At 38.0% G+C, this 22435-nt stretch overlaps 2 protein-coding genes across 5 annotated transcripts in view; both read left to right on the top strand.

Annotated features, from left to right (window-relative positions):
- The window catches only part of pitpnm3 (PITPNM family member 3), a 75222-nt gene extending 70066 nt beyond the window's left edge, over positions 1–5156 (top strand). For all 3 annotated transcript variants that reach the window (XM_077566805.1, XM_077566806.1, XM_077566807.1), the window contains 2 exons: positions 483–854; positions 2550–5156. In XM_077566805.1, the coding sequence (XP_077422931.1) occupies positions 483–797 (315 nt within the window). In that variant the 3' untranslated portion in view covers positions 798–854; positions 2550–5156. The remainder of the gene's footprint in view (positions 1–482; positions 855–2549) is intronic.
- A 148-nt stretch (positions 5157–5304) lies between these two features.
- Positions 5305–21525, top strand: LOC144052596 (multidrug and toxin extrusion protein 1-like). Of its 2 annotated transcripts, XM_077566809.1 has the most exons (17): positions 5305–10952; positions 11012–11113; positions 12395–12463; positions 12546–12694; positions 12769–12811; positions 12985–13029; positions 14505–14602; positions 16073–16170; positions 16375–16488; positions 16646–16713; positions 16801–16909; positions 16993–17068; positions 18373–18442; positions 18529–18661; positions 18741–18835; positions 19147–19245; positions 19573–21525. In XM_077566809.1, the coding sequence occupies exons 1-17, from the start codon at positions 10842–10844 to the stop codon at positions 19846–19848; spliced, it is 1755 nt and encodes a 584-aa protein (XP_077422935.1). In that variant the 5' UTR covers positions 5305–10841; the 3' UTR covers positions 19849–21525. The 2 variants fall into 2 exon arrangements, with proteins under 2 accessions (XP_077422935.1, XP_077422934.1); XM_077566808.1 differs by having other exon boundaries at positions 10914–11113; positions 12769–12874.
- Positions 21526–22435: the final 910 nt, after the last annotated feature.

Consider the following 22435-nt stretch of genomic DNA (forward strand, 5'->3'; position numbering starts at 1 on the left):
AATGTGCAGAATTTCACAAGTTACTTCGTGTTAAAGATTAGATAGCTCTTAATATGAAAAAAAAAAAAATGAAGAACTGTCACCAGCGTCTTACAAATGCAATTATGCCATCTAGTGGCAGAAAAATGACCAACAATATCACAGTATCAATATCACATTCATTTTTTACAGTACAGTACATCTTTTTAATTTTAACTCAATAATATGAATTATTATGAAATTACTGTATCAATTACTAAAAGATACAAACATATTTCTATTAGTTTAAGATTGTTTCCACTTTTATGTTAACAGGAGTATGAATTTTTTTTTTTAAATTGTACATTTAGAACAGATTTCAAAAACAGATTAAATTTGCGATTAACCGTGAGTTAACTATTGAAGTTATGTGATTAATTACGATTACAAATTTTAATCACCTGACACTCCTAATTTACCTACAATATTTTTTTTTATATTCCTTCTCTGTGTGCTTGATGTAGTTCTTGAGTGAGGGCTACGCGGCGCACCTCTCCTCCCTGCAGTTTGGCCACCGAGCCCGACCCAAGAAGTCGTCCTCGGTCCGCATGGTCCTCAGGAAAGGCTCCTTCGGGCTCACCGCCAAACCGGACTTCCTGTGCAAGCGCACCCACCTGCGCAGGACCATGTCTGTCCAGCAGCCCGACCCGCCCTGCACGCCCAACCCCAAACCCGAGCGGGCCCAGAGCCAACCGGAGTCGGACAAGGACCACGGAGGGGGAGGCGGGCCAGGCGTGTGGGGGCGGGGCGTGATGCATCGTGGGGACACCACTCCCTGACGCTGGGCCAGGAAACGGGATGGATTGCTGGAAGATGGCGGAAGAGTCAAGGCTGAGGTTAGATCTTAAAATTTACACCTGCGCAATATAATGAGATCCAAACTGGCCATTTTGAGGGCTTTCTCATATTGATTTTTTTTTTTTTTTTAACTCAATTCAGCCCTCGATGGCTGTTTCCCTTAGCAGCATGTAATTTGGTGGGCATGTTTATCACAAGTAGATGAAACAAGCAATTAACTAGTACACTGTCAGGAAAAAAGGTGCTACATTTGTAGCTTTAAGGATCTGTTGGCTTATCATTGGAACAATACCCTCAAGGGTACAATCGTACTGAATACATATTCGGACCCTTTTTGGCAAATATGTACCTAAGAGTCTAAGTCGGGATCGGCCACATTGTAAAAGCACTTGCCTCTACCACACCTAATCAATTTGAAGTTGTCATAACACTGTTCACCACTAGATGGCAGACATCACTTAGTAGCATTTTCATCCTTCCATCTATTCAGAACAGAGATGTTGTCAGCCATGATTAATTTTGGGGCAATTTTGAGTCACTCAAGTTAATGGAGAATAGATGTTACTGTTTCAACAACCTTCTACTACACATCCGCCAAACTATGGGTAACCGTTTGAAATGAGACATTACATCTTTAGGGGTTTATTCCATGTTGATACATAATTTTCAATGCTATTTTTGAAGGGAACAGTTAAAAATAGTATGACACGTTGCATTCTGGGAACCAAAGAGCAGCCGAAAAATACACACCAACAACGGCATTTTTTTTCTTCGCAAGAACCGTTGACAGTTCATTTAAATTGCAGTTAGTTTTTTGTTTTTTGTTTTTTTAAAGGAGAAAAAAAAGAAAAGAAAAGGGGGGGGTTGCAGTTAGTTACCCAGCATTGGTCTAGTTGGTCTAGATAACCACAACATTTTTTTTTTATTCCTAGAAACTGCATTCTGTACAACTTCAGGCTCTTTCAAAAGGCATTCACATTGTCCTAGCAGTTGTTTGTACCATTACATATAAACAAAAAGGTACATATATGGTCCCTTTGCCATTTATGTACCTTTTCGAACCATAAACAATACTCATTTGTTCAATTATGAACCCTGCAGGGTACATCAACAAAGTTAAAATGGACTCTTTCAGCACCCTTTTTTCCCCGTGACTCACTGTAATGCAAAATAAATACACCAGAACATCTACCATTTTGCTTTAAAGCGGACATTTTAGGGTCATGTTGGACATTTCCAAGTATCTTTAAAAATGAACCATTTCTTGAAAATGGGGTTCAAGAGCTACAAAAATGGAACCACAAAAGACTAAAGAGACGGACAATACTAAATTGAGAAGCTTTAGTCATGTGTGTGTGTGTGTGTGGCGCACGATAGCAAACTTTCATTACTCGTCATAAAAAAGGAAAATAATAATAAACTCCACAAGGTCAAATCTTGACTCGCTATGTACTGAGCAGCATGAAATTGGATTCCTTTATTTAAATTTTGTCCATGTTCAAGTGTCCTTCAAAAACAAACCTCCAAGAGATTATTTTGCCTGTGAAAGAGAATTCCTGGGGAAAATGCAGATCAGGTTGAATTTACCCGTCAGTTTGTGTGACTACGTCAAATTGAAAAAAGTCCTGTAGCAACCTGAGCGAGAAATGCTATTATTAGCAGCGGCGGCTCCGGAGGCCGCCGGAATGCAAATGCGCTCATGATTATGTAAGAGCAGATCCACTTGTTTCCAGATCCGGGGACGACGACTGCGACGGCGGCGGCGCAATCACGGGCGATGGTGGCGAGAGCCTGCGGGAGCAAATAGCGCTGACGCGGCCATGCACATTAATCACAACTTTGCCGCCGATGTGACAGACTTCATTAACTCTGGCTCATATTCGCAGCTTGGTGTCATATCCCCACCTCCCTTTTTCTGCGGATGAAGCCTCACTTTTGTCTTGACTTTTGTCTTTTTGCCTCAACTCGCGAGGCAATTAGCACCGGTGAAGTGTCAATCATCAACTTGGCCAACATGGCCGTTCGGACCGAGTACTTTTTTGGCCCACACTTCTGCTGAACGTTAGGCTCTGCCCCCAAAAAGTTGCACTACCAAAGTCGAATGCAGTCATTGATGATTCAGATTTACTAGACCAGCAGGTTGTGTTGATATTTCTTCATTTCAAGGCAGCATAGCGCACAAGTGGCTAGCGCATTTTGCCTCACTGTTCTGGGGTTCGTGGTTTGAGTCTCGGTTTGGGGCTTCCTTTGCTTGCGTGCGTTTTCTTCCTCCCACATTCCCAAAACGTGCATCTTAGGTCCAGTGAAGATTAAACTGCCCATTAGATGGTTGTTTGTCTATATGTGCGGTGCACTAATGAGTACAAGCACAACAGAACATGGATGGAGGAATTATTTATTTATTTATTTATTTTTATGAGTGCCTGGATGTAGCAATATGAGATGATTAGCTTAGATTATGTAGAACCATGTTAATATTGTTTTTGTTTTTTTTCCTGTGGGTTCTCTGGCTTCCTCCCACATTCCAAAAACATGCATATTGCATACGTTCACTGAAGATTCTTAATTGTTTTTTGGTGTGCATGTGAATGCTTAGTTCTATGCAGCTTATAGAATAAGCCGCATAGAAATAGATGGATATTCATTTCAAGTCATTAATTACAGAAAAAGCAAAGACTATGCTTATGAGCAAATGATCATCTTCATGCAAAGCCTGTTGCGGCACGCACATACTGTATATGAGCGCTAACGTTAGCATAGCACGCAAGCAAGGCTGCTTTGCCTCGGTAGTGGCTGAAAGAGAATGTTCAGTTCTGTGTTTTGATAGTTCAGAGAAGCACATTACTTAATAGCCTTGATTTTAGCATTAGCATTCTTTGTCTGCTGATGGCAGAAATGAAAGTCAAAATAATTTTTGCAAGTGAAAAAATTCAAATCGATTTGAAATGTAACTGATTTGGATTGTTGTGGGAATGCTGAGAGAAGGGATGGGTTGAAGAAAAAGCTCTAAACCTGTAAAATAGAATGCCTACAAATTTAACCAATATCTTTTTTTTGTTGCTAAAAACAAACAAACTGCAATGTTACTTTAAAGATTCCATGTGGCAGACTATTTTTATTTCTATAATTTCCTATGAATTACATTTTTTTGTAAACCCAACAACATGTAATGGAATGGATATGGTTTCAATATTATTACAAAATTTCAGATGTTGAGACGGATATTACTTTCATCTTCAATGGAAGATCAAAACATATCCAGTCCGGTTGCTTCAATGTCATCCCTATGCTGCTCATATCCACTAGAGGGCGTATTTGACCCTGAAAAAGATTGTTGTTTTGAAACCCAAATGCATAATTGACTGTAACAGAAACCATATTCCAAATAAGATATCCTGAGGGTTTTGCCCTGCTCAAAAACTCACAAAATCTTGCAGCAGTGTTTATCATGGCGGAAATTTCCATTTAGAAGCGGTTTGTGTGACCTATAGATTTTTCTTTTTGAATTCAGCCCCCAATAACTGTTTGCCTTGGGCTATTGAAATTTGGACATTTGGATTTAAGGAGAAGACCCACAAAATAGTCTCAAAAACTAATGCATGTCACTCCTTAGATGTTCCTCCGTAATCGATACACATATATATATACGATATATATATATATATATATATATATATATATATATACGATATACGATATATATTGATGTAGCTGCACTTACATTTTTTGCCCTCTTATTATTGTTTTCCTTATTGCACGTAGAAAAAAAGTGTAGCAATTGTTTTTTTCTATTACAAAATGTGAAAGTTCATCCAAAAGGGGTGTCAGCTTTACACAGGTAACTATTAAACTGTGCACATTTAAAAAAAAAAAAAAAAAAAAAGTCTCTCAGCATTTATGTGCAATTTCTGCTGCATTTTTCCTTGTTATCGTCATAGCTTATACACGTGTGGAGTCAGTCGACCCGATTGAGTCTGCCTGTGATCATGTGTGACCCACTGTGCAAACCTATTTTTCTATGAGCAAATATTGTAAATAGAAACAAAAATATTTTCATCGTCTTTTGGGGACTTGGAACAGGTCTCAACTTGTTGTGGTTTTATTTTTTGCCTTAAGTCGTATGTTTTCTTTATTTTTCATTTTGACTAAAGTATTTACACTGCCGTGTGTCTTTTCTAGTTGATTTGATTGTGTGAGTGCGTGTGTGAGAGAGAGAGCGAGAGAGAGGGAGAGAGGGAGAGAGAGATGGTTTTTGGTCTTTTTATAGTATTGAAGGAGGTTTGTGATGTGGTTCATGTGAATTTGAAAAAAAAAACGGGGAAAAAGATGACATGATGCAACCATCTGTATCTCCGTTGCCCTCCTGTACATGCTGTTAGTGTTAGTAATTAGCTCTTTAATTAGCGAGTGTGTGAGACTCCCTAGAGTCTAATTGCATCAATTAGTGTTGCGTGTACAATAATGTATAAATGATTGTAATTGAGTGTACAAAATGTTGCGAGAAGCAATTGAAAAATCAAAAGATGGCAAAATATAACAACAGACATAACATTAAATGGTGCGTTTAATTTGCTAGTGTCCGGTTTACTGCCAGTGTTATACTGTTTTGGTGAAAAATTCAAATGTGCACTTGAAAGTTTGAATGCTTTCATTAACGCTAAAACAAAAAAAAAAGTGGAAGTTGTTGACAGTGTCAGTTTGAAGACATTGTTATGCTCGCTGGACACTTTATTAGGTACACTTGCACACTCTAATGATATAGTTTTAAAAGCAGCAGCCTTTACAAAGATAACAGTCCAATTTTATTTCTGTGTTAAGCTAGGCTACACATTGTGCAATGTATTTATTATTGTGCTTGTCCGTTCGCTACAGTGTGCAAGTGTACCTAATGTTGTGGCCGTTAAATGTACACCGTGCTGTATTATGCAATGTTAAGTTGCCCCACCCACACAATTTCTCTGTCCAAAAATTGATTGATTGTTTTGTACAGAACATTTGGTGTGATGGTGAACGTCACTGTGTATTTGTTGGACTTGTTTCATGATTATTGCAGAAATAAATGGGGAAAAAAAGAGGTTATAAATGGCACTCAGTTTTTTTTTTAAATGCACTTAAAGTGTTAAGTCATTCAAAACCTTGAAGCTCAATCATTGTGATACAGTAACTCCATAATATGCAACAGTTTAAAACTTCAAATAATTTATTTATTTATTTTTAAACAGAATCACACACCAAGAGGAACTAAATGGATGAATTATACGCAAATAAATGTGCATTGTGTGCACAGAAAACTCCAAAATATTTTTTTTTCCTTTTGGTGTCCCAATACTTTTGTTCAATCATGCTCAGACCTTCAGTCAATAATTACATTAACAAAACACTTGTGATGTAATATATTGTTCTAGTAGATGATTGTTCTCTGCTGCACTCATGAAACTCAAGTACTGTAAGTTTGATGAAATTATGAAAAAGTCTACTAGAAGATCTGAACTTTAATTGAGTTTAATTCAGTCTGTGATGACAAAAAAAAATAAAAATCCAACTTTCATAGCGTTATGCCTACGACTATAAAACTATAACAATATTTTTTTTATATCACCAAAACCCAGCAGTTGAAAAGAGGTGCGTAGACTTTTTATATCGAGAGTGCTATCTGCCTATGGCAGCGAAAAGCGCAGCAATACTTCAATCAGTAATGAGATGAATAATCCGTCATGTGGGAAAAAAAAGCATTCATATTTAACTGCACGTCATGTAACTTCCTATTCTTTGGCGTCAAGATCTTTCACGTGTGCATTTTGTGCACTGTCTCCACTTTCATGGATTAATTGTGTATTTATTTCCCCCTCAGGGTTAGGGTTAGGGTTAGCTCAGTAGCTTCATAACACACCATTAAGGTCTTGTAAATTATTATATGAGAACACACATAAAAAATAAAAAAAATAAACACACCTTACTTAAAGATATCCATGTGAGTGCGTCAAAGTTGAATGGAAAACTTTGATTGAGGAATGTGCCACAGATAAGGAGATGAGTAGGCTAGTTGTCGATGGTGTAAGTGCTGGAGAAGCATAATTTTTCCACACTGGACTTTGTGCAGGTGTTCCTAATGAAGTGTCTAGCCCCTGCATGCATTTTGTCCTCGCTTCACCTTTGCTTTGACCAATGTTTCATACTTGATGGAGGTTACTGTGCTTTTTATTTATATATTTATTTGCAGTTCTTGAAGTTAAGGCGTATTTGGTATAACTAGCCTAAACATTTTTTGTTTGTTAGCTTGTTAGCCAGTATGGTCAGATTTAAAACTAAAATATCACAATGAAATGCAGGCATTGTATTTGTGTGCAATTGTTGATATTTTGCCTCATTTTTGCAAGAGAAAGAGAGTGCTGTCAATTGCAGGCACTTAACTTTTTTAGGGTGCTTGTTGGCCTCAGCCCAGTTCTCAACATATTTGACTTTGGCCCCATTTCCTTTTGGATTGTATTCTTGAAATTATCTTTATGATACAGATGAAATTATATGTGAACTATTAAATGTTCACCATGGACCTTGCACTGGAACCATCCCAAGGTCATAGAACTTTTTTTTGGGGATGCCAAAAACAATCAACCGAGAGAAACTGTGACAAAAAAAATGGGAGAAAATATCTAATTTCTTATATTAGTTAGTTCAAAGAAAAACAATGATGAAGGTCATTCCCGTCGTTATGTACTGTACTGAGGGCCACCTATAAAGGATTACTCCATAATATACATGCTAAAAATGAAATCAAGATAATAAATAATACAACATGAAAGACACTTCCAAGGCACCCTTGCAGAAAAAGTAGCGCCATCTGGCGGAGAAATATGAAATTAAAATGTTGATGGCAATTCATTGATGTTACTGTAAATATGGGCTAAGGGGCAAAACCCAGAAAACAGGTGAGCCGTTATCTGTTTCCTGACCACCTGTAATGTCATTTTCAGTCAAAAGCAAGTGGCAAAATGTGTTGTCAAAGTTGTCAAATTAATTCGACACAAAATATTAACTTTTCACTGCTGAAAATAGCTAAATGAGTCAAGTATCCCTTCAAAATGATCCACCTTTCTGCCTGACAAAAGCTCGACACGGTGCCTGCTAACAAATGGCAAGTGACAGTTCCAAATGGGCGGAGCTGCTCGGTGCACATGGTGGCCGTGTGGCATTTATTAATTGATTTAAAGCCAGTAGGTCTTTGGGCTTGTCACGCTCTTTGCCTGTCAACGACAAAATGCCGCAAGTGGAAATGTCGTCATTTTGCGCTGAGCAAAGGTGTCACTTCCACTCAGGGTCACTCACTTAACTCTGATTGGGAGCCACAGGGCTTGTTTTTGTTATTACTCTTTCTTTTTAAGGGCTGTCAGCATTGCGCTTGGTATCAGACAAAAACGTGAATGGCATTTACTATAACTGCTAATTACTGTATTTTCTCAATCAATGGTCCTCGCTTAATTACCTGTAGATTCCATGCCGTAGCTCAATTAAGTACCACACCTTACATATATCTTGTGGTGTCACTATTTGGTTGTTATGACCATGTGTTATCTCACCTTAATAATAATAATAATAGCCTGGTACTCAAGTAAATAAATGTTAACATAAATAGATGCCATGCCATGATTTGTTGTCCAAAGTGTTGCTCGTTTGAATTAAGTGCCACACCGCAGATAGTTTTTGTTGTTGTAAGTGGTTGTTAAAACGTCTACTGTGACATAAAATACCAATATGTGTTACCACTAATAATATTTTGTTACCCTCTGCAGTTAGCTAGCTTGCTAGCTAAAAAGCTAAATAGCATAGTTAACCAAATGCTATGGCCTAATTTGTCTCCCAGAGTTTTCCCCGGTCCAAAAAAGTAGTTAGTTAGTTAGTTAGTTAGTTAGTTAGTTAGCAAGCTAACTAGCATAGTTTATCAAATGCTATGGCCTAATTTGTCACTCATATTGTTGCCCGATCCAAAAAAATAGTTAGTTAGTTAGTTAGCAAACTAACTGACTAGTTAGATACCATAGTTAATCAAATGCTATGTCACAATTTGCCATCCATAGGATTGCCCGGTAAGCGATGCATCTTCCATAGATGCTAGTTAGTTAGTTAGTTAGTTAGTTAGTTAGTTAGTTAGTTAGTTAGTTAGTTTGTTAGTTAGCAAACTAACTGACTAGTTAGCTACCATAGTTATCAAATGCTATGTCACAATTTGCCATCCATAGTATTGCCCGGTCAGCGATGCATATTCCATAGATGCTAGTTAGTTAGTTAGTTAGTTAGTTAGTTAGTTAATCAAATGCTATGTCACAATTTGCCATCCATAGTATTGCCTGGTAAGCAATGCATCTTCCATAGATGTTAGTTAGTTAGTTAGTTAGTTAGTTAGTTAGTTAGTTGGAGTACTCAAATAGAGCCCCCTACTTGAATGAATGCCATACCCCAAATGGTTACCAGATGAGTTGCCCACTTCAAATAAGAGCTTTACCTCACATAGTATATATTGGTAAGTGAATTCATTAGTGATTTTAGTGACCTTCACTGAGATGGATGCCACTCATGTGTGGACCGGTCATCACCTTGCGGTAAAACTTTTTGCCCCTTGCATAAAAGGTGTTGCCATTGCAGTACACATTACAGCTCCTCCACCCCATGATATTTCTGTTGCCATGGAGACAGTGAGGCTCCATATTTGGACCCTATACTTGTTATTTACTTGATTTTGTGCTGACAGCTGAAATGACGTCCTCCATCATGCACCGCTACACATTTGTGGCCATCCAATGAAAATGAGATTTCTCTGGAGGAGGCCCTTTGGAGCGCATCTCAACAAGAGCCAATCAGACGAGACGGGAGACAGCACTCGGTCACGCATGGAAATCATTTTGTGCATTTCACAGCCACCTGTGATGGAAATAACACTCTCCAAAGCTGTAGTCGGCGCGAGATTGCATATGTGGCGGCAAAGCTAGCTAAACGCCGATCGGAGGGAAGTGGAGTGCATCATCATCAATACACCAGACGTGGAAATGATGCTTCACTATCTGGGAGCAGGAAGGCGATGATGGGTCGCTGTCACTCAATGGTGACTGCTTCACTTTTGCAGGCGTGCATTTATCCTTCTGCTAATAACACAGGATTTACTTTAGAGTGCACAAAAAAGGAAGCCACAACATGATTAGTAAAGGATGTGTATGGAGCTGAATGGACTCAAGCTGTATATCTGTTTAGTATGTTTCCTTAATTACTATAAACGCCAAGCTCCAAATACTTACTGAATCTACTTCAAACAAAAAAAATCTCCATCAGGTCATTTTTCCTCTTAGAAAATGGATGCTATCGACATTAATAAGCTGAGCCCACTTGAATTCTGTTGCTAACAAAAACAGCAGCACTGAGGGCTATATGATTGAACTGTGCGGCATTGTAGTATTAAGTTAGTTGGGAACTTAGTTTATTATTAATTAGTGTATTTCTTTAAATGGCGTCCTTTGCTTGAATGGATGTTGTGGCCGATTTTTTTTTTCAAGTACAGTACTGTGCCTCTTAGTTTAGTAGTTACCTCTACTGAAATAAATGTTGTGCCCACCTCTACTTATAGAATACTGTAAAAACGTCCCTCAGATAAATGCCTAATTTTTCATATTAGAAAGATATGGTAGAAATGGTATCAATTCTGTTGATCCATTTGAGTTCTGTTGCTAACCAAAACAGCAGCACCTAGCACTTACAGTAAACAATCACACACACAATTTGAGTTGCCTATAAAAATATTTCATACTATTCTATTTGAATTTTGAGCGGTATTGCCGAAAGCTGCAGAATACAACGGCCGCTGAAGTGTGTCAAGATCAAGATTGTCTGACCCAGCTTGCTGGGTTAGCGCAGCGGTTAACTGCCTGGCCTCCAGGAGATTAATTAGTAACCTTTAAGGTTTGCATAACAAGAGCTGATCACGGTGACAGAGTGACAAACGGCTGACACTTGAGAGCGTGACACGCGCTCTCTACTCAAACATGGAGAAGGCCACCAGCGACAAGATTTTCTGCTGCAAATGGATGCGCCGCAAGCTCCCCCGGGCCCTCAGGGAGGAGGTCTACCACCTCTTGAGGATGATGGGGCCCCTGGTAAGTACGCCTGCTTTACTTTGCAATACAGGGGATCGCTCATCCGTGCGTCTTCCTAGTTGCTGGCTCGGATTCTCAGCTACCTGCTTCCGTTCGTGGTGACCATGTTCTGCGGACGCCTGACCAACGAGGTGATGGCCGGCTACGGATTAGCGTCCGCCGTAAGTAGTCGTCCCCAGTGGTTGTGAAAGACGATTACATTCGAGGTGTCTTTTCCCGCTGGGTTGCTTTCACAGGTTGGTTTTTTTCCCATTGGGGATTATTGTATAGGCGTTTTTCAATAGAAAGTGTGGTTTTAATCCCCAACAAACAACAAAGATAACTTGGATTTACGTGCTTTTCAATTGAGATTGCCCCCCCCCCCCCCAAAAAAAAAAAACTTGGACCATCAATGATGTTTTTGCAGATTCAAATTAAACCAACAAAAAAAATATTATATAGTATATGCTTTTCATTTGGGGATACAGTGCATGCTTTTCATTGGACAACATTGTTTTAGCTCCATTTTGTCATCTGAAAGATTAGATTTTTTTTCTGATAGATTTTTATCTACAATCTTTTCATTGGACACCACTCCTTTTTTCTTTTTATTTATAAAAAAATATATATACAAAATATTTTTGGGATATATAGATGCAAGCTTTCCATTGGACAACATTGCAAGGATGGGCGAGTACCAATACAAGGTATCCTGTCAGGCTGATATTAAGCCTTAATTCAAGGTATCGGTTCTCGTGGCGCCGATCAATACCAGTATCGGCTGCCATCTTGTGTGAAGAATAAAAAATTGCAGTATAATTTCATGTAATTGTAAGTAAAAATTGTATACATGAATATATAGGTATTTCTTAAAAATTAACTGTCATTGTTTTTTGGGGGAAATTGTATGAATCAAAGCACTAGTGGTATCTGTACTTGGTATTGGTATGAGGGACTACTCAAGAGTTCAGTACTTGTATCAGTCCGAAATGATTAACATCCCTATTTTTTTTTTCTTTGTATGAATACAATAAGATTATATTCGGGGTGGCTATATTTGAAGCTACATGCTTTTCTTTGGACAATAACAAAAATATATTTGAGGATATAGATTTGCTTTTTGTCAAAGATGATACAGGACAAGATTTTCTTTGGACAGCAACAACAATTATTTTCTTGTGTTTTATTTTATTTTTTATTTTCATTCATCAATAGTAATTATTGGCAGTGTCCAAGTGTATCCCTTAAAAAAGAAGAAGAAAAAGTAAAATAACTTTACCATACATCCTTTTATTCAAAGATACTGAAAAAGCAGTCGTTTCTTTTTAAAAGCGTCTGATTGGAGATGCAGGCTTTCTGTTGGATACAATTGTAATGTAATCAATATGTGACCATCATTACACAAGTTTGCAGTGTGACTCATCAGACTTAATCTACTCTTGTTTGTTGTCTTTCTTCTGTAGACCATCAATGTGACCACCGCATCAACAGGCCTGGGTTTGGGCTTCGCGCTTGATACTTTGGTCGCTCAGGTCAGGGTCAACCTAAACTCACTTACGCATTGTCACCCCTCGTACCCCAATTTGAACGTTAAATAAAGCCAACGTGTGACAGACTTTCGGCGGGAGGAACCTGCTGCGCGTGGGCGTGATCCTGCAGCGGGGCGTCATCATCCTGCTGTTGTTCTGTCTGCCCTGCTGGGGTCTCCTCCTCAACGCACAGAGCCTCCTGCTGCTCATGGGCCAGGAGCCCGAGGTCACCCGGTAACTAACGTCACCACATCGCCGTCACAATCATCAAAATGTGTTCCGCTATATGCTGATCTTTGTGATTTCAGAATCGCGCAGTTGTACATCACCGCATACCTCCCGGCAATACCTGTAAGTTGTTTTCAGTGGTGGGCCGGTTTCTATGATTGTGACGTGTTGGAATCTGAGACCAAGGTAGCAAATGCACGACCTGCCGCTGGTTGTTTCGGATGCAAATTTGACCCTTTTTGCTGTCTTCTGATGTGACCAATATACGTCTATGTCTCTGTCTGTCTTTCCTTTAGGCAATGTTTCTACATCACCTGCAGGTGTCCTACCTTCAGAATCAGGTGCACAAACACACATGCACATATATATTAGTTCCTTCGTCATTGTTACTTCAAGTCAGATGACATTCTGAGGGCATTTTGAAAATCCAGCCCCGAAGCTTGTTTGACTTTGGTGGGCATGTGTCTGTCATGAGTAGACCTACAAAAAAAAGTCTCATGAAGCCATGCCTGAAAAGGCACAAGATGTCTGCCATTTTTGTTTGATGACACCATTTTAGGTTCATTTTATCCATTTCCTTCAAAGATATTGTAGTCTTGGCTGATACCAAATTTGAAGAAATTGTGACTATTTTAGGGTCATTTTTCCATTTCCATAGGTCCTTAACAATTGTACTCCTTGTCTGAGTGCTATCAAGTTTCAAGTTTACCACATATTGAAGCATATCCAGTATACCAACTAGACAAATTGGGAAACATTGTTTTTTGTCAGTGAGAGTGGGTTAAGTGTAGTGCCAAAGTTTCATGACTTGCTATAAAACATAAAACTGTAATAACACAAGTCTCCAAGGTCAAAGATTTCCTTGTTGGGTTATATATTTGCATTTTGTTTTGGTTGCTAGGCAGTGTTCATGGGAGCTCAAACGTAAATGGGGGCGGGGCTAAAAAAAAAAAAAACACGAGAATGCCTATTAGGCATACTATCAGGAGACAAGTTTATTGATAGTGTGTACATACTATCATACTATTAACTTGCTGCACTGTGGTATATATATTGTAAAATATGTACAGTGGTGCCTTGGGATATGAGTAGTAGTTTAATTTGTTCCGTGTGACCTTGGTCGTAACTCAAAACAATTGTATGAATCCTCATGCCTCATTGAAATGAAGCATAACAAAACATAATCAACAACAGCACTCATTTGTATTGTACTTTAAAACCAAATGACCAAATTAAATACAGTTTAAAGAATGGAACATTTTTTGCTTTAATTCAGTGGACATTCTTCCGCTCTTTCTGGTGTGCACGTCTTGGCCACCAGGGGACAGTATAATATAGATATACTGCAATACATACAGGCAGCTGGTAAAAAAAAAAAAAATCCTCAGCAATATTTGTTGGAAAAATATATATATTCTTCCTGCGAATATAGTTATATCATTTTACATTCATCCTAATTGTTATTAAACTCAACGCAGTTATCCAAAGCAAAAATAATGTGGTTGTTTTAAGCACACATGTAATTCTTTTTATTTTATGTTTAGTGTGACAGTAAACTTCAACTGGGAATGACAATAAACAGCTCGAAGCCATTTTGCCGAATTGTACACTATCGGCCAAACTGCTGCTTGTTGTGAAGTAAGTTCAGTTCACTCTCATCACACAGCATTCGTATCAGAATTTTTTGCTTGCTAGTCAAAGAAAAAAATGGCCCAACAGGCGAAAAACTCCGAAGTCGGGTTGCTGATATCTCAAGGCACCAATGCATTAGGAAGCATCCATTCTCATTCATTGTACTGTCTTGTCGTCGTTTAAGGGGATAATACTACCACAGATGTATGCCGCCGCCCTGGCAAACGTGGCAAACTTGCTGACAAACTACATCTTCATTATTGTGCTCGATCTCGGAGTGTAGTAAGTCCACCACACACGCGCACGTACTGTATGCAAATAAGTGGTTTCACATCATAATTTCCCAGTCAAAATTGGTATTTTCCACTTCATCAAAATTCATTGAATAGCAAAACTGGGAATCACAGATTTTTCCCAATAATTGAACTGCTGAGACGGTCCCAAAATGCTTCGCCAGGCTGGACGCGGGCGCGTTGCCCACATCACCTACGCGTGATCTGTGCTACTTACCCTGCGCCAGCTAGCTAGCAGGCAACGAGCTTTGGCTGGCTAGCGACTGCGGCTAAACATGTGCGGAGTTGCCATTAAGTCAGTAGGGCGACAAATAAGCTAGACTTTTGACAAGTGTTGGCGCTAAGGGATGACGAGGAAAGATGGGAAAGCAATGCTAACTGCTAAGCTAACCCAAGATTCGCCAGAATTAAGTGCTTGAGTAATTGAGTACACAAATAAGTATGGCTGAAACCTCATTAAAGCTGTGTCCAACTTTGAACAGCAAAATAGCAAACAATTTAAGGAAAGATGGGAAAGCAATGCTAACTGCTAAGCTAACCCAAGATTCGCCAGAATTAAGTGCTTGAGTAATTGAGTACACAAATAAGTATGGCTGAAACCTCATTAAAGCTGTATCCAACTTTGAACAGCAAAATAGCAAACAATTTAAGGAAAGATGGGAAAGCAATGCTAACTGCTAAGCTAACCCAATATTCGCCAGAATTAACTGCTTGAGTAATTGAGTACACAAATGAGTATGGCTGAAACCTCATTAAAGCTGTAACCAACTTTGAACAGCAAAATAGCAAACAATTTAAGTGTCTTTCTTTTTTTCCTACGCTACACAGCAAAATAATATCAGTAATGTTATGTGTCTGTATGCACAATAGAGCAGTGCTTCTCAATAATTTTTTGTTACGCCTTCCCCCCCAAGAAGACCTCCCCCCCCCCCAATATCGTGACTATAGTCACATGTGTCTATAAAATTGTTGTACAAGTACACCTCTGCAGATGAGCTAATAGTCCTTCCTCAATCTCTGACAATGAGAGTGTCACTGCCACCTACTGTAGTGGATGTGCAATGATTATTTATTCCAATTCAGCCAAACATTTAAAACATGTTCCCTGAGGTCACACACGCCGCCCCTGGCGTCACACTGCACCCCCGGGGGGGCCCCGCCACACTGTTTGAGAAGCATTGCAATAGTCATGAGTTTTAATTTTGACTTTTGAGGTCTGCACAACAAATGTTCTCAAAATTACATACTGTATTACATCTTTTAATTTTTTCCTAAAACACCATACAACCCATTCAGAACTACTAAACTGAAATGTATGTACCTTTGTTTGAAATTGTCCCACTACAAATATTTCTAGATAAGAAAATACAGTTTGCTATTCACAATTTAAAAAAAAAAGAAAAAAGTTGTTTAGAGCCTTGATGTGTTGTGTATACACATTTCTGACATTTTTTTTCAGTGGATCTGCAGCAGCGAGCACCCTATCAGAAATCTACATCTGTGCCTTCCTGTTTGCTTACATCTGGTGGAAGAAGCTGCATAAAACGACATGGGGAGGTGAGATAAATCATTCATTTCTATCCCCCATTTGCAAAAGTCCAGATATTTACAATGACAGTAATGCTCTTTTAAATATTCTTTCAGAAAGAAAGCATGTGAATTCCATTTACAAAGCTTGATAATACATGATAATACTGTATATTTATAACCGATGTTTCAGGCATATTTCTTCAACAAGTGCGTGTCTTGCTCCCCCTGCAGGCTGGTCTGTGGAGTCGCTGCAAGAATGGGGCTCCTTCATGAAACTGGCCATCCCCAGCACACTCATGACATGTTTTGAATGGTGGATTTATGACTTTGGGGGCTTCTTTGCAGGTAAATATGTCATTCATAAATGTATTTGTATTTTTATATTTCATTTTATGTTTTCCTTTTTTCCCCCCCTTTTTCTTTATCTTATGCTCTCGAATTCATTTTACGATGTCCAATTAAAAATTTTTATATTGCTGATTTTGTATATCGTGTGTGGCAGGAATGCTGGGTAAAGATGAACTGGCAGTCCACCATGCTTTGATAACAGTGGGAAACTTAAATTACATGGTACAGTACAGTGAGCAACCGGTGGCCGTTTTGTGTCTTCGTACAGTCAACGTCACTGTATACATTTCATTTCATACAAAATGGCAGGTGACGCTCGGCATCCAGGCGGCGGCATGCGCTCGCGTGGGCAACGCCCTCGGCGCCGGGGACACTGCAGGAGCGCTCCTCACCTGCAAAGTGGCGTTGGCGCTTTCAGGTCAGACGCTGCTTTTGTGCTGCTGCAGTTCGCACAACTTCACAGTTGGGTGTCAGGCAATGTTTTCCTTGTTTGTGTTGTAGTCGGCATAGCCCTTGTGCAAGCAACCATACTCGGGTCGACCAAATCCATCATCGGCTTTCTCTTTACCTCTGATCCGTGAGTCCCTTGGCTAATCTCACGTCATAATTTTACGAGAAAAAAGATATTCTGTGGGAAGTGGTGGGGGATTTTTTTTTTCTTCATTTCTCACAAAAAAGAAGTCATAAAATAAGTAGCCTATCTTATTGACATTGGCTTTGTCATTTTAAAACATGGGTGCCCGCCAAATCATTTTAAAGCACATTTTGTGCATTGATTTCATGTTTTAATTTTAATTTTATTTTTTTGCTGCAATACCAAAATTGCCAGTTGGCTACACTTTCACTGCCATTGACGGCTATAGACGCCAAAAATGAATTTTAACTATTTCTATTAGTTTAACATTTTTTTCCACTTTTGTTAACAAGAGTAAAAGAAACTAAAAAAATTTATTGTACATTTAGAAAATATATCAAATGTGTGATTGATTGTGAGTTAACTAGTAAAATCATGCGATTAATTATGATAACAAATTTTAATCGCCTGACGCCCCAAATTTTTAATGTTTTCTTTTTTTATTTATTCACTGCCATTGACGGTTATAAACGTCAAAAATTCATTTGAACTATTTCTATTAGTTTAACATTTTTTTCCACTTTTGTTAACAAGAGTATAAAAACCTATAAAAAAATTATTGTACATTTAGAACAGATATACAATTTGTGATTAATCGTGCGTTAACTAGTGAAGTCATGTGATTAATTACAATTCAAAATTGTAATTGCCTGTCGCCCTTAATTTTTAGTAATCTCTTTTTTAAATGAATTTATGGCAGTGAATGTGTTAAAAACATTTTTATAGCAATTTATAGCAAGCATTTTTTGTTATTATATATAACATATATATATATATATATATATATATATATATAAATTAATCATTTGTTAGGAAACAGGTGTGCTAAAATTGGTTTACAGTAATGTTCCAAAGTTAAAGGGGAACTCTGTGGGGGGAAAAAAGTTTGAGAATTTTGAAAACAAAACAAAAAACAAAACTGAATTTTTATAAAGTAATACATTTTCAAATAACATTTTGTAATATTTTCCAAAAAAAAGTCTGAATTGTCAAAGAATGATATTTTAATTTTATTAGAATAAAGTCTTGATATTATGAGGAAAATAATGTAATCTTATCAAATTGGTGACCATTCAATTGAAATATTCCATGACAAATCTTGCGTTTGCCTTTAGAAAAAGTTGTAATAATGACAACAACAAAATCACTTTTTTGGGGGAGAAAAATCTGCATTATTTCAAAAGAACAGTCCTCATACTAGATGAGGAAATATATCATAAAATGTTACTAACATGACCTCCTTTCAGAAACATCATCAACCTGCTGTCTCGCTTGATGAGCATTTATTGCTTCCTACAGTTATTTGATGGCTTGGTGGTGCGTAACAAAAACTTTCAACCTATAAAAGTATTGTAAAAATTTCACCAAGACACAAAATACTTTTTTTGATTGCCCTGCTTCAGGGTGTGTCCGGAGGCATCTTTATGGGAACTGGGAAGCAAAAGATACCCGCGGTGGCTAACTTCATCAGCTACTACTGCATCGGCCTCTCCATCGGTGTTGTTCTGATGTTTGTGGCCAAACTCAACATTTTAGGTATTTACCTGATGACTTGTTTTGACAAAAACAAGACGGGGGGTCGTCTTTTAGTGTTTTGGTTGTTTTTCTTTCACAGGTTTCTGGCTGGGGCTTCTCATTTGTGTGGTTCTAAATTCTGCCTTCTCCGTCTTGGTCATCTTCAAACTCAACTGGAAGAGCATCACACATGAGGTGCGTGTGTGGAGCGGCTTTAAAGTCTGAATAATAAAGACTTTAAAATAAAAATAAAAAAGTCTTAGTTGTAGAGATGGGAAAATGAAGCCTCATGAAGCACTTGTGATATTTTTTGAGTCCTCTAGATGGCACTATTGGTTTAAAAAGGCGGTGGAAATGTAATACACTTTCATTGCGCTAGCCTTTATATTTGAACCAAGAGCACCATCTAGAGGAGTAAAAAAAAAGAAGAGTAAAAGTGCTTTATGAAGCTTCATGAGGCTTCATTTTCCCAATCACTACTTAGTTGTGTGGCTGTTGGGTTGTAGGCGCTGACACGAGCCCAGACAAAGACAAATGTGCCGTTACTCAACACAAGCGCTGCAGCTAATAACCAAAGTGGAGAGCAGACACAACTACAGCACAAGGTAAGTGAAACGCATTCACTGATCTAACCGTTAGACAGACTAGCTAACTAAATAGCCAACTGACTTAGTGACTGAATAATCAACTGCCTAAACTCACCGATGACTGACTTTTTGATTACTGATTTATCTTGCTAGCGAAGTAGCCAACATGAGTGGCTTATAGACTTACTAACTGGCTAGCTGGCTAACTAGCAAACTAAATAATTAACTGAGTGACTCAGTGATTAACTGACTGATTGGCTTACTGATTGATTGAATAGCTGATTATCTAATTAACTTACTAACTGACTCCAATTGTGTTGTGCATCTATTCAAATAAAAATAAAGTCAATGGAGGGCTTCGTACATGTGAACGGCGAATGTCCCGACGGCGGCTCAAAGACTCCGCCCGGCGACAGGGAGGACGCCGGGCACCTCTCCATTTCCCAGCTGGTTCTCCGCCGAGGCATCACCATGGTTACGGCACTGGGCCTCTTGGCAGTGGGCGCTTGCGTGCACTTCCTGGTCCCGCCGCCCGAGAGCCCGCTGCTGCTTCACGCCAACCTGACGAGCATGAATGCCACATACAGTCCGATGCAAACTGTTACAATGCTGGATTGGTGAAGACGAGATGAAACTTCAGCAATCCGCATCCTTTCTTGTCAAGGTCATACAGAAGATAAGACTCTAAAGTTTGATCACTTTTATTCTCACCGCTGTGTCGTATGTAGCAACAAGGTCACTTTAAGTGCATTTTGACTTGTTTGATTTTAGTTTGTTTCTTTTCTTTTTTTTATGAAGTAGGCTATACTTGTATTGAGCTAAAAAAAAAAGAATTAAAAAAAAAATAACTAATGAGACTGAATAACTTTTCTACTTCATGAAACAAACAAAAAATGTTGGGAAATGGTGAGTACAATAGTATCACCACAATTTCATGTCAGTGGTGTGAAACTTACCCCACTTAAACAAGGAAACAAAATACAAGAGGGGGGGAAATGCAATAAAATAATAATAATAATGAAAAATAAAAATAGGATATACAGCTGAAAAGACAATATTATAATATTCCCCCACCAACCCCGCCCCATCTTTCATTCCATCTCATTAAATCTTACATTTCTTATGCATACACTAGTAATTGACACACAGTATGTTAGTAGAAGGAAGGTACAAACTCGTTTTTCTTTTACAGTGTGCACTTGTAAAATGCAAGTGCGAACGGCTTATTTAGATTTATTTTTAATAGATTTTTTCAGTAAATTCAAATAATGACATTCTTTTTATGTTTTGGCCTCTCACACCCCTGATGTCAGTTGGTGCAAATATCCAAGCAAGTGATCTGACTAAGAAAACTATGTAAAATTATTTTTGATAATGTTAGTCAAAGTAAACACTCTTTGAATAATCTTTTCCCCTAATATCAATACTTTTAAAGCTGTTATCATAATTGCAATACAAAACTTTTGTCCAGCAATTTTCATTTGCTAAATGTCAAGGTGGCACAACTATATACAATGGACTTTTATTTTTGAAGTGAAGAGACAATAGCTGTATACAGGATGTCGTATCACAGCTACAGGCTCACAAAGGCCCTTGGGACTAAGCCAAAAGGTTTGGAGATCATTGTCAAAGAATGATAACAATAACTACTTTCAAGTCATAACAAGGTGGGTATCTATATTTTTACTACAGGTGGTACAACAAATGTAAAACTAGGAAAATGTTACCTTGTTAACTCTTTGACTGCCAAAAACGTTAAATAACGTTTAGTAAAATCCTAGGGAGGAGTGCCAAAGACGTTAAAAGACGTTTGTTTCAAAACAGAGGTGAAACTAACCATTTTCTATTGTTGATTACTGAAAAACGGAATAAGGTAGAAACAAACTTTTTTTTCTGATGAAAGATGAGAGTCCAATCTTTCATTTGGTAGTATGTGTGTTTCCATAGTCCAAACACATAATTTTCTGTGGACCTTGAAAGATCAGTCAAAAATGCTTAAATCGGCTGGCACCCACGGCATCCCTTTTCTGAAAACGTCTGGCAGTCAAAGAGTTAACCATCCTTCCATCCATTTTCCAAACCGGTTATTCTCACTAGGGGCTCTGTTAGAACTTGAGGTAAAGGTTCAAGCTAATCATAGTATTCAAACAGATGCCGGTTTAAAATTAAAATGAGTTGCTATAGTATATTGTGAGATGATAAATCAAGTTTGTTAGTTTGGACAAAATAATGTTTACTGTAAACATAGGATGTTTCCACTGTTTGTACAATTTGCTATAATTAAATTCAAAAAAATAATTTTGTATTTTGTGTTATTCATTGTTCTTGTTCTCTCTCGATACATTATATGCGCTTTAATGTGTTAGTTTTAAGTGTGTGTTTAAAGACCTTTAAAAAAATTAAAACGTTTTTTAAAAATTTATTACCGCCGCAATGGAGGTGGGATTACTGTACATACAGATAACCTAAGAAATTGAGTAAACTACTGACTGATAAATTATTTTGTATTTTTTGTTTAAAGGTTTCTGTCTGGGGACCATGTTTTGCTTTATCATGCAGTCCATCATGTACATCATTATCATCTTCAAGATGTCATCTTCAAGATGGACTGGGACAAAATTACAGAACAGGTCAATGCAACTTAGTCAACTGATTTGAACCATTCAACTTCTCTTCAGTATTCAATCGCAATATCTACAACAATTGCATTCTCAAATTGTTTGTATTGTTGTAAGCGCGCCCAGAGCATGCACTTGCCCTTAAAGAACCTAGCTGTGCAGGAACAGTACCAGACTGACGTATGTGAGGACCTTAATGAAATGAGGCAACATTCATTTTGCTAGCATCTTGAAAACTGCATACAATATTTCACCTACTTGAAGTATATGGTGACATTTTCATATTATTTGATCAACAACAGTTAAGACAATTAAATTGAGCTTTTTTTTAAATTTACCATCTATGTTTTATACGTGTAAATGTCCCTTGTTGAAACAACGAAACTTAGTATTCAAAAAGTTTGTTTTAAGTTTGTGAAAACGCATTTAAAATGACAAAACACACAAATTTACAACTTATCCAATATAAAATTATTCACAGAACATACATTACTCAATATATGATGAAGAAAATGGGACTCTCAGACTCCGACATTTGTCTCCAATGTTTACAAAACACTACAGACACTTACAGTATGTTCATGCTTTAT

This window comes from Vanacampus margaritifer, chromosome 5 (genome assembly GCF_051991255.1).
Source record: "Vanacampus margaritifer isolate UIUO_Vmar chromosome 5, RoL_Vmar_1.0, whole genome shotgun sequence".
NCBI classification, from domain to species: Eukaryota; Metazoa; Chordata; class Actinopteri; order Syngnathiformes; family Syngnathidae; genus Vanacampus; species Vanacampus margaritifer.

Excerpts from the sequence above, each read along its gene's own strand:
- LOC144052596 (XM_077566809.1), top strand. The coding sequence starts at position 10,842 with ATGGAGAAGGCCACCAGCGACAAGATTTTCTGCTGCAAATGGATGCGC. Across the intron at positions 10,953-11,011 it reads TGAGGATGATGGGGCCCCTG|TTGCTGGCTCGGATTCTCAG; the intron begins GTAAGTACGCCT and ends GCGTCTTCCTAG. Across the intron at positions 18,662-18,740 it reads GGCCAAACTCAACATTTTAG|GTTTCTGGCTGGGGCTTCTC; the intron begins GTATTTACCTGA and ends TTTCTTTCACAG.